General features: G+C 42.6%; 1 protein-coding gene across 3 annotated transcripts; it reads right to left on the minus strand.

The window, feature by feature from the left end:
• Nucleotides 1–676: 676 nt before the first annotated feature.
• On the minus strand, nt 677–9479 carry RPP40 (ribonuclease P/MRP 40kDa subunit). 3 transcript variants are annotated; one of them, XM_011962631.1, is made up of 8 exons: nt 9304–9479; nt 7802–7946; nt 6444–6512; nt 5693–5788; nt 4359–4484; nt 1839–2037; nt 1563–1697; nt 677–907 (listed from the first exon to the last, which is right to left on the minus strand). In XM_011962631.1, exons 1-8 carry the CDS (start codon nt 9424–9426, stop codon nt 709–711), a joined length of 1092 nt encoding a protein of 363 aa, XP_011818021.1. In that variant the 5' UTR covers nt 9427–9479; the 3' UTR covers nt 677–708. The 3 variants fall into 3 exon arrangements, with proteins under 3 accessions (XP_011818021.1, XP_011818022.1, XP_011818023.1); XM_011962632.1 differs by lacking the exon at nt 6444–6512; XM_011962633.1 differs by lacking the exon at nt 4359–4484.
• Nucleotides 9480–15572: the final 6093 nt, after the last annotated feature.

Below are 15572 nucleotides of genomic sequence, written 5' to 3' on the forward strand. Positions count from 1 at the left end.
CTCTTATTTTGCAGCTCTTATTTTTTACATAAAAAAATGGTTCTTCATATATATTCTAAAATTTTAGTTGTTTTCAACTGGTCCTTATCAGCCTTACTGCTGGAAATAAAATTCTTTCAACCTGTTCTGTAACAATTGACAGTATCCACTGATCCCTCTTTGATCCAGAGGCATTAACGTGAGAACACACTTAGGAACTAGGCTGGCCTGAGATCAAGTCTCAGGTCCACTAGCACTGTAACTTTGGTAGCGTATTTACGCACTGTGCCTCAGTTTCCTCAAAGGGTTGGTGTGAGAATCTAACATGGTAACATATAAACAGCACTTACAACAGGGACTGGCCCTGGTAAGGATGAGACTTCTTTTTATTATTTGAAAAAGTTGTAATGAGCAAAATATATCTCACCCAATGGGGTGAGATGGGGACCAATACCCCCAGTCCCTGGACATCCTGGCCCCGTCTACCATGTAGTAACCACAACCTTGTGCTTATGTTGACAGAGAGAAATCAACTATGAGCTGTTCATTGGACAGCGGGCCCTGCCGCCATCACAGATGGGTACCAGGTGCAGCACAAGATGCTAGCAAATGCTGATCTGAGAAACGTCACCATCACACAAGCCTGAGTGGACACACAGACCTTTTACCATTAAGAAATCTGAAAGCAAGCATAAACGTAAGCAAACATGATTTTTAATTTTGTATTTTTTATGGTGGACAGTGATCATTCGCCCCAACAGCCATCTGAAGCCAATAGTCCTGATTATTAAAAATCACAAAGTTATATAAATGTTCTCCTCCTTTCCAAAAACCATGTTCATTTTTTCCCCAAGAAACGGGGCTGTCTGCAAAGCCTTGAACGGACAATGTAACCCATGGAGCTAACTTCAGTTCATCGAAGTAGTGACTGAAAAAAAGGTAATTGTTAAACAGGGAGAGTTAGAAATGTCTGCATTTTTAAAAAATTTATTCAGGATAAGTAGTATTTCTGATACTCTAATAAAGCTTAGATCTTAGCTTTAATTTATGAAAATCAAGAAGTGTGTGATAAATTCCTGATGTCACACTGTGAATTCCATAAGGGTTAACTAATATACAACACACAAAACAAACCTCACTGTTCCCACCCTCATTCTGGGAGGTCTTTAAGAGGAAAAGAACCCAAAACAAAAAACCCTACAGGTGTTTAAGGATAGTTTCCCTCCTATTAAGAGTACTGTTCTCAGAGTCTCAGTTAACTGAAATGTTGCAGGATAATTCACCAGAGTTTTAATATCCAGCCTTTCTGTCGAAGAAAATCGAAGTACTAAACCAATAAATGTGAAAAGGGATGTTGGGTTTAAAAAGGAAAACCTTCAAGACTTAAATGTGACATTTTAAAAGGGAAGATTGAGAAGATATGCTTACTAAATAGGATTATACTCAATGTACAGTCTTTGCAATAAGGGATTTGAGTTTCCTTTCAATGTACACTTTATTTATATACTACCTCCCAAAATGAAAAATCTATACTATTTTACATACTGTTCTATAGAGCGATATAAAAGGCAAAGAGTTCTCACCAGAGATGTTCCAATAGGAGACAGATCTTCTCTGGAAGTATGAAGCCAGTGATTGTACACAAATAAGCTTTTGCCACCACCGTGCTTGGCTGAGGACAGCAATAGGTTGATATGAAATTATTAGGCTCATTATTTCTGTCACCAAAAAAAAAAAGAGAGAGATAACACACTGATATCCATCACATGATCACATGATCCCTTCCAAAGTATTAAACTCCTATTAAAAACAAGCAGCAGGCCAGAGCCCTAGAAGACACAGGGAGTTCAGATACCCACAGGCTGACATTACTGAAGACGGCGCCAAGCCAGTCGAAGAGCTCCAGAGCCTGGCAGGACACCTCCGGCGTTCCCTCGAGCTCACTGCTCTGCAGCACCGGGCACTGGAGATCTCTCACTGTGCTCAGCGCTACTTTTGGCTGATGCTCCTGAATTTGGTACTTGGAAAAATATGACATCATTGTTGATTCTTCTGAACCTTAAAAACACACCACACAAAGCCATCTGAATCCATTTGACCATCGTAAGCAAGTTTAGTGAATCCCTGAACCCATCCATTCCCATTTGAGTGGCAAGATTAAGTAAGATGGAAGCTGTGCAGAGCTGCATTCAAATTAAAATCATTCAAAGCTGCTTTCAGCTCCTTTTGCCCAAGTTCTGTAAATGTTCATCTTTTTTCACACTTTTCCTGGAAAAGCACAATAGTTTCTGATCAGACACAAACTAGTTTCACCGTTTGTGCTAATAAAAACATTTCAACTTCACACTTAAAACCAAAAGCATTCCTGATGTATGAATAGCATTAGTGAACTCCAGAGAGAAGAAGCTTATCTGCACAATCTCTATTAAAGAAAAATAAGAGAAACTGAATGGCGATGGAACCTCATCCAAACTTGACTCTGAAAACCCAGTAAAATCCAGTGTATCTTTTCAGGGATGTTTGTATAGCCAATGGCCTTGGAAGACAGAGACAGTACTCCCTCCACAGCAAAGGGCAGGCTTGTTTACCGTCCAGTAAAATAGAAATAACGTCACCCTCCCTCTCTCCAGGCAGAGATCAGCAGGCTTACTGCCCCTTACAAAGGACTGGAGTTCTTAAACTCCAGGTTCCTCTCCTGTAATGCAACCTACTGCATGTGCCAGCATCGCTTGGTGTCACTCTGGCAAATGGGACTTGGTGAACTGGTGCAAATGGTGATATTCAGTGTGATGGTTAATTGTGGGTGTCAACCTGACTGGATGAAGGGTTATCTAGATGGCTGGTAAAGCATTATTTCTAGGTGTGTCTGTGAGAGTGTTTCTGGGGGAGACTGGCATGTGAGTGGGAAGACTGAGTGGGAAGATCTGCCCTCACTGTGGGCACACCATCTGCCCCGCTGGGGCATCAGACAGAACAAAAAGGCAGAGGAAAAGTGAATTCGCTGTCCCTTGCAGCTGGGACTCCCTTCTTCCCCTGCCCTTGGACAGCAGAACTCCAGGTTCTCTAGCCTTTGACTCTGGGGCTTGCACCAGTAGATCCATAGATTGTCAGGCTTCGGCCTTGGACTGAGAATTATACCATCTTCTTTCCTGATTCTCAGGCCTTCATATTTGGACTGAGCCACGCTACCAGCATCCCTGGGTCTCCCACTTGCAGACAGCCTGTCATGGGACTCCTCAGCCTCCACAGTTACTTGATCAATTCCCCTAATAAATCTCCTCCCATCCATCCATCCATCCATCCATCCATCCATCCATCCATCCATCCATCCATCCATCCATCCAATTGGTCCCTTCTCTCTGGAGAACCCTGACTGATATATTCTGGCTACTGCTATTCCTCTGAGGAATTAAGTCCTGTGTCTCTGACCCAGGGCTTGTGTGTCTTCTGCCAGCATCCCTGAGACTGGGGCAGGCTATCTCGTTAGCCTGCAAGTATGAGGAAATCTCAGACCTTTCACAGTTCCTGACAAATCCTTAAAACAGGAGCTTTAGGAACTGGGAGCTATTCGGAACCCAATGTCTGGATGATCCGCATAGAAGACTTTACGCAACTGAAACTTCAATAAGCCTTTCTGCTCTCTTTCCTGTCTACCACAGGAGAGGCACCCAAGGCCAGACCTAGGGCTCATGGGAGCAACTTGGAGCACCCAGTGACCAGACACTTCCCACGAGGAGCAGACAGATGGGTCTATTTCTAAAACAGACCACCACGCTTCCTATCGTCCAAAAGAGAGTACTACACCATAATTCCTGATGACTTGATCCATTATTATCTTGGCCAAAGATACACTTCTAAAAGAAGCAACATACATGGCCGTTTTCGGCAGATTACGCTGTGTGGTGAATAGCAAACTTCGAACTAAATTTAGTGTCCTAATCAATTAAAAGTTATTACAAATTAATCTGATATTTAATGGTAGGTCTGAGTTAGTGCCCTGTGATAATAAATAAGCAGATTGTATATATAACTATAATTGGTGCTACTTAAAAATATTATAGTCAAGACTGTTCAAGGTAAACTGGAGACAGGAAAGGGGAGAAATAGATAAAATTTAGCTGCTCTAAAGCCATTCTCAAGATCTCTGGATTTATGTATAACCCAAAAAGACTCAGGCAGAAAGGCCTGCATGCCTAGTCAATCCTGAACAATGGTTTTCAGAGATGTCAGAAGGGCTAGTTTCCTTAATACTATTTTTATATATATACACAATATTCCTTGACTATAAGAGTGAATCACCATTCAATCCTCCATTACTCCTCTTTAATTAACAATTAATTTCAAAATCACTGTATCATTACATAATTTATTCTTCATACCTGTATTATGCCAAGCCAAAAGAAAATCAAATTTCAGTGGTTTCTTTTCTTTGAAGGACCAAGATATTCTTTCATACTTCTTAGAATCCAAGTTTAAGGATAATTCCATCAAATCAATGGAAACAACTTTAAAAATGAAAAAAAGAATATATATTTCATTCATATACATACAGCTTATACTATGGAAAAAGTGCTATATTTTTAAAAACCAGAATTTTGCGAAATTTTATGGATAGTAAAATTATTTTATTCTTCTTCCACTCCCTTTGGTTTGCCAAATAAAAAAGATCCCTTTGGTGGGCACTTCTAACCTTGAGAGCTAACAAAAACAGACATGTTAAATGTATATATTTCCTAGGTCAAAGACCAAGGGCAGAGGACCTTGAGAGGTCAGGTTTAATCTACTAATGGATGTGGCAGCCTCAGCTATTGATGTTCGAGCCAGACACTGTCAGCAAAACATCTCTTCCCTCATGGGTGAATTTCTACTAGTAATCATCAAGACCTGGGGAAGCCAAAGGAAATTCTTTATTAAGAATAAGTTGGAGGCCGGGCGTGGTGGCTCAAGCCTGTAATCCCAGCACTTTGGGAGGCCGAGGCGGGCAGATCACGAGGTCAGGAGATCGAGACCATCCTGGCTAACACGGTGAAACCCCATCTCTACTAAAAATACAAGAAAATTAGCCGGGCGTGGTGAGCCGAGATTCCGCCACTGCACTCCAGCCTGGGGCACAGAGCAAGACTCCGTCTCAAAAAAAAAAAAAAAAATAAGTTGTAGACTCCTATCTTGGGTTCAGTACTTTGAATTTTTTTTTTTTTTTTGAGATGGAGTCTCACTCTGTCGCCAGGCTGAAGTGCAGTGATTGTGATCTCGGCTCACTGCAACCTCCTCCTCCTGGGTTCAAGCGATTCTCCTGCCTCAGCCTCCCGAGTAGCTGGGAGTACAGGCGCTGCCACCACGCTCCGCTAATTTTTGTATTTTTAGCAGAGACAGGGTTTCGCCATGTTGGCCAGGATGGTCTCAATCTCTTGGCCTCATGATCCGCCTGCCTAGGCTTCCCAAATTACTTTGAATTTTTAACCCAAAACATATATATTTAATTGACCAGTCCAAGTCTACGATCTTTATCAAATGCATCTACAGCTGAAAAGAAATGAACTTAAAAGCATCATCCTATCCTCTATGAAGCCTGAGTCAGAAGTTTGGTAGATTTTTTTAAAAAGTCACATTTTTCTGAACAAAGAGATTAGAGGCAATTCAAACATTTAAATTTAAATTGCCACAAGAAGATTACAGACTTCTCAGAAACAGATGGAGCACACATGATACTTACTAAATTTCATAACTTTTCTGCCAGAAAACTGAGATGGATGACCCTGAAGTCCAGTTTCTTCATAAGTGTCTTTATCCAGTGACAAAATTAATTTCCCTATAAATCAAATAATAACTCCCATAAGAGATACCAAAAATAGAACTTACATTGTCTGACTAAAAGAAAGCAAAGCAAATTGAACAGTTAGATATTGATGTACCAAACTGCATACAAGGATCTTATTTATATCACAAGAATATTTATATGTATACATGTCTTATAACACAGATATTATTTATACATTATACATCCAAGGATATTATTCATAATAGTGAAATTAGAAATAATCTGAATTTCTACTAAAGATGAAATAAACAAGTCATGGTATACTCATTCTTTTGAATATCTTCTTTTTTTTTTTTTAGACAGAGTCTCACTCTGTCACCCAGGCTGGAGTGCAGTGGCGTGATCTTGGCTCACTGCACCCTCCGCCTCCCGGGTTCAAGTGATTATCCTGCCTCAGCCTCCCAAGCTGGGACTACAGGTGTGCGCCACCACACTGGCTAATTTTTGTATTTTTAGTAGAGGCAGCGTTTCACCACGTTGGCCAAGCAGGTCTTGAACTCCTGACCTCAGGTGATCCACCTGCTTTGGCCTCCCAAAGTGCAGGAATTATAGGCGTGAGCCACCGTGCCTGGCTTTTCTTTTTTTTTTTTACAGTATGCATTTTTTTTTTTTAACAATTAAAGAAAGATGAAAAAATAAGCGTTACCATTTGGTAGCAGGGCAACTGTATTATCTTCATCAATATTTGTATTGTATGTTAGTGCATAGCAAGAACCTGTAAGAGAAAGTCCAGAGGAAAAATTTAAAAGAAGAAATTATACCTGCAAGATGTTAGTGGATTATTTTCACAAGATAACTTGTCTTCCAGGTACTTAAAGGTCAGTTTCTACCACTGCTCCAGTTCATTCAATAAACCAAACATCTGCTAAAGGTAAGCTGGAGCATGCAGAAGACCAAGCTCCAGCTAGTTCACTGCCCGACCGAGGGCCTATTTGTGCAAGTTTACTATCATCAAGCAAAAAATTGACTCAGAATGGAATGTGACCTTTGGGGATGCATGGAGAGGGGTACAAAGTAGAAATCTAGATAAACATACACATCTTAGAGGCAGAGTTCTGGGTTAAGATTCAAAAGCTACTCAACCTCTCCAAGCCTCAGTTTCCTCACCTGTTAAATGAGGATCATAGGCCTGCTTCATAACATTGTTGCAAGGGTTAAATTTGGTAAGATATTTAACAGTGCCTGCTACAGTCAGCGTCCATGTAATTGACAGAGTGGTGTCAGACCTCAAAATAGATGAAAGGAATAATGGTGATGAGACCAGACAAAGACGCCCAGCTCATAAGTAGCCCCAGCAGTGTCAGAATGAGAGGAGCTACTGGGAACTAGAATTCTTCATGTCTTCACTGGAGAGGACACATGTGGGGGCTACCACAAGATAAGCACGTGGCCACTGTACAGGTGACTCACGTACTGTGGGTGGAATCCCTAAATACCCTCTGAAATAGTTTCAAACAAACGGCTCCCAGGAAACAACTGAAACAAACCAGTCCAACCCAGCAGATGTGGGTGGAAATGGGGTGCCCAGAGAGGGGTTATGGCTACAAAATCTAAGCAGAAGACACTGGACCCCAACGAGCACCCTGCTCTGTGAACAGTAGCTGTGGCTGCATCTGGAGACCAACCCTCTGAGGCAGCTCCTGTGGGGCTGCTCACAGCACAGTGTCCTTGCAGCCACTTCCTCGAAAGCAGCGCATCTGAATACAGATTGCAAGTCTCTCCTCTCCATTAATCCTCATTTTAAGGAGACGGATACCCTCATGTTACAACATCCACATCCAACACTTGTGGGCAATTGCAATCAGAAACCACCACCTAAAGAGGGCACAAGAAAGAACAGGATGAGAACAGGGAGTGGGGGGTAGTGCATGTGTGCACCTGACCACACAGACTATCCCACAGGCCCTGTTCGAAACAAAGTAACAGCCCTAGACCACATTGTGATGTGGTCTACCTACACTTCCTCATTTTGCCTTGTTTAAAGCCATTTCAGGTTTTTCTTACCTTTCTTTATAAAGGTACTGATGAATTCGGGTGTAATTAATTCATGAAGAGGTAAATTCTTCACAAAGTAATAGGGTCCAGTTTGCATGACCAGATTTTTCAGTTCTTCCGATAGTATCCCACATTCAGGAATGAGAAATGAAACCTATTGGAATGTGTAATACAAACAAGGTCTTACTTCCATGAAGATGAACACCCAGGTTTTTAGGAATGAAATAAGATCATGAACGTTGTTATTTCTCCACGAGTTTCACTGGAACATAAAAACACAGGCAACAAAACTCTTACGTTAACTTACCTATCTCAGGCAAAGAGAAATCTGACTACTCAAGTTTTTCATTTCTGCATTCAAATGTACAGTACAGGAAGGGGACTGAACAGAATACTTTTAATGGAAAACTCTTGCTTGCATTTTATCCCTTTTGCAAAATTAGCAATACTGTATATTTTATGTCCTATTCCTTTCACCATTTTATTTTCAAGGAAATATAGTATAATTGAATATCCCTTGATTTGTTTACCCTGGTGTTATCCTGGAAGGAAATGAACTGTCTGTCGGGGCATAAGGAATTAATTTATGGATATCCAATTACTAAGAAGCTGTGTGCAAGCAATGGTGCTCCTGTATGTTTCCAATTTCGAGACAGAAAAGTGCAACAGGCGAGTTAAGGTATACATCCCTGACTGCTGTGATGAGCTTTCCATCCAAACTAGGTGTTAAAAACAGGACAGGCTTCAAATGTTGCCACACTGTAAAAGTCATCACTGTCCCAAGGCTCAAACACTAGCCTGTTCTGACTGATCAGGTCACCACTTAAATCTCTGAGACACTCACTGCTCAGTCAAACCTGAGTTATTAAGCTGATCCATTTAAAGTGTAAAATGTTTAATCCCCCATTATAAGGTTGGTTTCTTGAAGATTCTAGATATCACATTAGTTCACACAACCAATTTAGAAAGTCAGGTCGCTTCCTGGGCCGAGCCTAGGCAGAATGCTCCGGAGAGATCCACAGGTATACAGGTGGTGCAGGTGGGAGAAGGATTCAAGTTGGGGACAGAGGCGGTGGTGGGGACGAGGCGCGAGACCCGCCCTGATTTGGGGAAAAAGCGAGGTGCACGTGGCTGCCCGGCAGCTGCACATCGCAGCCGTCACACCATCGTAACTCTCCGGTCCCGGCCCTGAACCTCGAATCCCTCCCCGGACCCACTTTCAGTTAGGCGGCTTGACCCGCGTGAGCAGCCAGAACGCCCCTGACACAGCTCCCTCAAGACTGGGTGCCGCCCCCACGCCCTGCCTATCCTGGGAGTTGTAGTCCTGCAGCCCTGCAAACCACTGGCCTACAGTAGTTCAGAGACTACAACTCCCAGCAAGCCAGGCGAGGGCCCCCGCCCCTCCCCGCACCGCCGGCGGCCCCGCCCCGCGAAGCCTAGCACTGTCCGTAAACCCCTCTCGCACGCAGGGATTGAGCACGGCCCGAAAAGCCGGGGACAACCGGACTCACCCTGTAGTTATAGTAGTGCGTCTGCACAAGATGCCGGTGGCGCGACTTGTGGTTGCCGAAGTTGGATTTCTCGCAAACCAGTAAGTGCCGCGGCGCCTCCCGAAGCCGGCGCAGCGTGGCCATGCTCTCCTGGGTTCCTGGTCCTCCCGGCCTTTGCTGGCAGGGCAGGCCCCGCCCCTTCCCCCGCCCCGCCCCTTCCTCGGCCGCGTACCTGCTGCTGTGCGCCCCTGGTGGCGGTGGAATAGGGCTGGCGGCGCCGGGTTTCTGAGAAGTTCTTACACCCCACGCTGCAAGCAGCTCCCTGGTGGATGTCTGAAAATGTAAATTCACTGCCTCAAGTGGAAATATCCAGTCGCTGGGAACCTGGCTCTTGCCTTTTCAACGCCACCTTTCCTCCGTCGTCTCCATCCCTCGGAACTGCCGTAAACCCTCTATGGTCCCCGCCTCGGAGCGCCCCTTGGACCCCGGCCTGGCGCCGGCACATACCTCGGTCGAGCCCTTCAGAGGGACCGCTTCCTGCCACCGTTATGAAAGGAAAACATCGCATGGAAAGGCCCAGTTCCTCTAGTGTGTGGTCAAGAAATGTAGCCGCACAGTTAAGTAACCCCCTAAGCTGCTTTGGGGGTCCACACCCAGCTGCTTTTCTGACTTCTCAAACTGTTTGCTTCACAGGACTCTGTTACCCATTGGGGACCTCTTGGCCATTATTAACACAGGCCAACAGGACTAAAGGTTTGCCTGGGCCGTTCCCAAAACATCAGGGAAGTTTGTGCAGGAAGGTAAAGCACAATTTTTGCCTTACAATAGGACTCCTTTGAAACTACTATTGATTTCCCTTTTAAATAGCCTTCAGAACCAGTTTTAACAATGTGGTGTTTCTGGGGCTTAATAGTGATAATTCTAAGTCATTTTTCCATTTAGTTTTTCTGTCACGGGCTTGGAGCGGTTAAGAGACTGCGGCTCCCAGCATGCGGTACGTTACTGATTCAGGGCAAAATCGAGTATGTTACTATATGCTTCTCAAACTAGAGAAGGCAGTCCACCCACTTTGGCCTCCCAGAGTGCTGGGATGACAGGTGTGAGTCACCACACTGGGTTGCAGTTAGTATTTGTGATGTTAGAAACTAAAGTGCTGGTAAGCCTTGGACAGAAAAATCCTGTGGTCTCTGAGAGCTTCAAATTTAATCTTGGCCTCATTCCTTAATCACATCGGAAGAAGAGAATATGTGAAAAATGGAAGTGATCAAAGGACGATGGGGTCCCAGGAGAGGGAAATCTCGTGCCTTCTGATCTATTCACAGCTTTGACCTGCAGACCTTAGATATGGGAGGAATAGACTAAAAACAAACTGTCACTGTTGTTATTGTTTTGGAGATGGGGTCTCACTCTATCACTCAGGATGGAGTGCAGTCTCAGTTCACTGCGACCTCTGCTTCCCAGGTTCAAGCGATCCTCCCACCTTAGCCTCCTGAGTATCTGGGACTACAGGTGTGTGCCACCACACCCAGCTAATTTTTGTATCTTTTGTAGAGATTGGGTCTATGTTTCCCAGACTGGTCTTGAACTCCTGGACTCAAGTGATCATCCACCTCAGCCTCCAAAAGTGCTGGGATTAGAGGCACGAGCCACTGCATCTGGGAAAGCAAATTTCTTATTTTGCAGTTTGGCCTTGGGGCCTGAGTGCCAGGCTATTATTGTCTGTTTCCTATTTGGAGTGGGGAAATGTGTGAGTTGAAGCACCAGTCACATACACACATATCTATATGCATTTCTGTACAACCCAAGAGATCCAACTTTAATAGGGGGAAAAGGAAATCAGAACGTAGAGGTGGCCTGCTGTTTACCAGTAACTTGTAATCAACATGTCATTGAGTCCCATCTGCAATGGGTGTGTGTATGAGTTAGCTATTGCTGCGTAACAAACCATCTCAAAACTTAATTAGCAATTTAGGCTGGGCTCAGCTAGGCCAGTCTTCTGGTCTCAGCTCAGCTCCATGTGTGTGGTGTGTGTATGTGTGTGTGTTTTGCTCTGCTTCTGGGGGTGAGCTGGCTGTCAACTGGGGTACCTTGGTTCTCCTGCTTATGGTATCTCTTCCTCCAGCAGGCTAACATGGGCTTGTTCTCATGGAGATGAAAGCATTCTGAAAGAAAAAGCAGAAGCATTCAAGATCTTTTGAGCCTAACCCTGAAACTGGCACACTGTCATACTCTGCATTCTGTTGGGCAGAGTAAATAAGGCCAGCCCAGATACAAGACTTGGGGAAACAAATTCTGTCTGTTTATGGGAGCAGCTATAAAATCTCATGCAAAGGTCATAGATAGGGAAGTATGAAGAATTGTTCTTATTTTTTCAATCAGTGTCATTATGCCTTTTCTTGCAGATGAGGTTTACCTAATTGTTCCGGATCGAATTCAAAACCTTGAAGTTACTAAGTGACTAGGTTGTAACTCAGTAGTATCAACTAGACTTGACTTCAAAGCCCAGACACCTCTATAGACCACAGTACTCAAACATCTCCCCTATTCCTTCAAGATTCTGAAGAGTGGCACTTCTGTAAATGCCCATCTAGGGCTCTTCACTTATACCCATTGGGTATAATTCCCTCCAGAGAAAGCTGAACTGTCTTGGAAGAACTTAAAATAACTTAGGGAAACAGCTGAGGGCTGAGTTTAGAAATCAAGGCTCCAGCAATATATTTTTTATTTCTAATTGTAGGGGAAATTTGAAAACACATAGAGTGCACTCCATATGTTTGCAAATTCTTTTCGTCCATTTTTAGTATTTTTAGGCTATTTATGATTTTCAAAGCAAGCTAAATCAAACGGTGCCTGAAACAACCTCTTACTCTGAAAAGCAAGCAACATAAAGATAGATCTGCTGAGAAGACATTTCCACCTGCTGCAATTTAGACAAACAGCTGACTGTGTATTGAAGCAGTCCTTTGATTTTCACAGAGCAAAGCTGTTTCCAAGACCCCAAACTGAGGAACTGCCATGGGGCACACATGGAAATCACACACAGCTAATGCATCCCTCACTCTGAACCAGTGGTCCATATCCATGGCTGCACATTAAAATCACCTGGGGAGCTTTTTAAAATTCCCAAAACCCAAGTTACAACAGACCTATTAAATTGGATTCCCTGGAGTGGGACCCAGGCAACAGTGTTGTTTAAAGCTCTCTATGTGGTTCTATTGTGTGGTCAAGGCTGAAAAGCCACTGCTTTAAACCAGCATCTTTTGATGAACTAGTTGCAAATAATTTCTCAAATAAATGTAAAATGCTTGCTGCTGAATTGTAGGCTTTCAGTCTTATCTGTGGTACCTACTTACTGTCTTTGTACAAATCAACCTCTGCTGCTTGTTTTGTTCCTGGTTCAACCCAGTTCCATGGGTATTGAGGGCATTTTATGTGCAGAAGAGTGTGGTAGGTGCCATGGCCTTGGTGAGCATCATTGTTGGGGAAGGACTTTGCTGGGAAAAAAAAAAAAAAATTGTATTGTAAAAACTCAAAACCATGCCATTTACCAAACTGAGGCAAAAATACAAATATCTAGGTGGTCACCTGAGAGAACATGAATAGATACCTTGGAATTTTAATATCTGTCTGATGAACCATAAGTGAATGTATTCCACTTTTTAAAAAAATTCTGCTGTTATTCTCAGATATTGAGTTAGGATTTTTGTGTCAGCATGATGCTGGCTGGCCTCATCACTTGGGTTTGGAAGTATTCTCTTCAATTTTTAAAAAGAGTTTGAAGAAGATTGGTGTTCTCCATTAAAGGTTTGGTGGAATTCACCAGTGAAGCCAACAGGTTCAGGGCTGTTTATTTGTTTTTGGTCAGGAGGTTTTTGATTACCCATTCAGTCCCCTTAATCATGGATCTATTCAGATTTTGTATTTCTTTGCAATTCAGTATTTTGTGTCTCTAGGAATTTGCCCATTTTATCTAGGTTGTTCAGTTTGTTGGCATACAGTTGTTCATAGTGCAGTCTTATAACCCTTTTTATTTCTGTAGAATTGATAGCCATGTCCCCACTTTAATTTTGATTTTAGTAACTTGCTTCTTCTGTCCTTTTTTCTTAGTCAGACTAAAAGTTTGTCAATTTTGTTAGTCTTCTCGAAGAACTGACTTTTGGGTTTGTTGATTTCCTTGTGTTTTTATATTCTCCATTATTTATCTCTGCTCTAATCTTTACTATTTCCTCCTTCTACTAACTTTGGATGTAGTTCTTTTTCACATTTGTTAAGTTGTAAAGTTAGGTTGTTGATTTGAAATCTTTCTTCCTTTTTAATGTAATATAGCTATAAATTTCCCCCTTAGGATTGCTTTCGAAGTGTCTCACAAGTTTTAGTATGCTGTTTTCATTTTCACTGGTCTCTAGTACTTTCTAATTTCCCTTGATTTCTTCTTTGACCTGTGGTTGTTTAAGAATGTATTGCTCAATTTTTCAGTTTTCCTTCTATTATTGATTTCTAACTTTGTCCTGTTGTGGTCAGGGAAGATACTATGTATGACAGCTTTTTTTTTTTTTTTTTTTCCCAACACAGGGTCTCACTCTGTCCCCCAGGCTGGAATGCAGTGGCCCTATCTCGGCTCACCACAGCCTCCACCTCCCGGGTTCAAGCGATTCTCCTGCGTCAGCCTCCCAAGTAGCTGGGATTAAAGGTGCATGCCACCACGCCCAGCTAATTTTTGTATTTTCAGTAGAGATGGGATTTCACCATGTTTGCCAGGATGGTCTCGAACTCCTGACCTCGTGATCTGCCTACGTTGGCCTCCCAAAGTGCTGGGATTACAGGTGTGAGCCACTGCCCCTGACCTGATATCTATCTTTTTAAGTCCATCGAGACTTAATTTGTAGTCCGACATATGCTCTATCCTGAAGTATGTTCCATGAGCACTTGAGAAAACTGTTTATTTTGTTGTTGTTGGGCAGAGTTTTCTGTATGTTTGTTAGGTCTGGTTGGTTTATGGTGTTGTTCATGTCTTCTATTTCCTTACTTATTTCTGCCTGATTATTCTGTCTGTTATTGGGTGGGATATTGAAGTCTGCAATTGTAAAACTGCTTGTCCCTTCAATCTGTCCATTTTTATTTCCTATATTTTGATGGTATATAATCAGGTATGTAAGTGTTTATAATTGTTATTTCTTCTTCCTGTATTGAACCTTTTGTTAGATAATATGCTTCTTTTTTTTAATTTTTAAAATTTAAAGTCTATTTTGTCTGATACAGTATAGCTTTCCATGATTTTTTTTTTTCTGTTTGCATGGAATGCCATTTTCTATCTTTTCACTTTCAACTTATTTTGTTGGAGGGACTTCTGTCATTTTGCTATTTGTTTTCCATTATGTTGGTGCAAAAGTAATTTCAGTTTTCGCCATTACTTTTATTTTTATTTTATTTTATTTTTTTGAGATGGAGTCTCCCTCTGTCACCCAGACTGGAGTGCAGTGGTGCAATCTTGGCTCACTGTAACTTCCTCCCGGGTTCAAGTGATCTCCCGCCTCAGCCTCCTGACTAGCTGGGGTTATAGGCGCCTGCCACCAACCCTGGCTAGTTTTTGTTTGCTCGGTTGGTTGGTTGGTTTTTTGGTTTTGTTTTTCTTTTTTTTTTTTTTAGATGGAGTCTCGCTCTGTCACCAGGCTGGAGTGCAGTGGCACGATCTTGGCTCACTGCAACCTCCGCCTCCTGGGTTCAAGGGATTCTCCTGCCTCAGCCTCCCTAGTAGCTGGGACTACAGGCATGCGCCACTATGCCCGGCTAGTTTTTGTATTTTTAGTAGAGAGGGGTTTTCCCATGTTGCCCAGGCTAGTCTTGAACTTCTGACCTCAGGTGATCCACCCTTCTCAGCCTCCCAAAGTGCTGGGACTGCAGGTGTGAGCACTGCGCCCAGCCTTTTGCTATTACTTTTAATATATGCCTAAGAGCATTGTGTTTTCCGCATTCCTGTCTTCTTTTGTATTTAGCTGACTTTTTTGTGGTGAAAATTTTAATTTCCTTTTTTTGTTGGTATATATAGTTATCTTTTTTTGGGGCGGGGGTGGTTACCACCAAGGGGATCACATTTAATATCTGAGTCTGTTCATTTAATTATTGCATAGTATTTAATGATAGGAACATACTGCAATTTGTCCATTCTAGTCTTGATGATCATCTTGTTTTTTAATTAATAAACTTTATTTTTTAGGGCAATTTTAGGTTTACAGAAATATTGAGTAGGGAGTACACAGAATTCTCATGTAACCCTACCCCGTACCAGTTTT

This window comes from Colobus angolensis, unplaced genomic scaffold, assembly GCF_000951035.1.
Source record: "Colobus angolensis palliatus isolate OR3802 unplaced genomic scaffold, Cang.pa_1.0 Scaffold6, whole genome shotgun sequence".
In the NCBI taxonomy this organism is placed as follows: Eukaryota; Metazoa; Chordata; class Mammalia; order Primates; family Cercopithecidae; genus Colobus; species Colobus angolensis.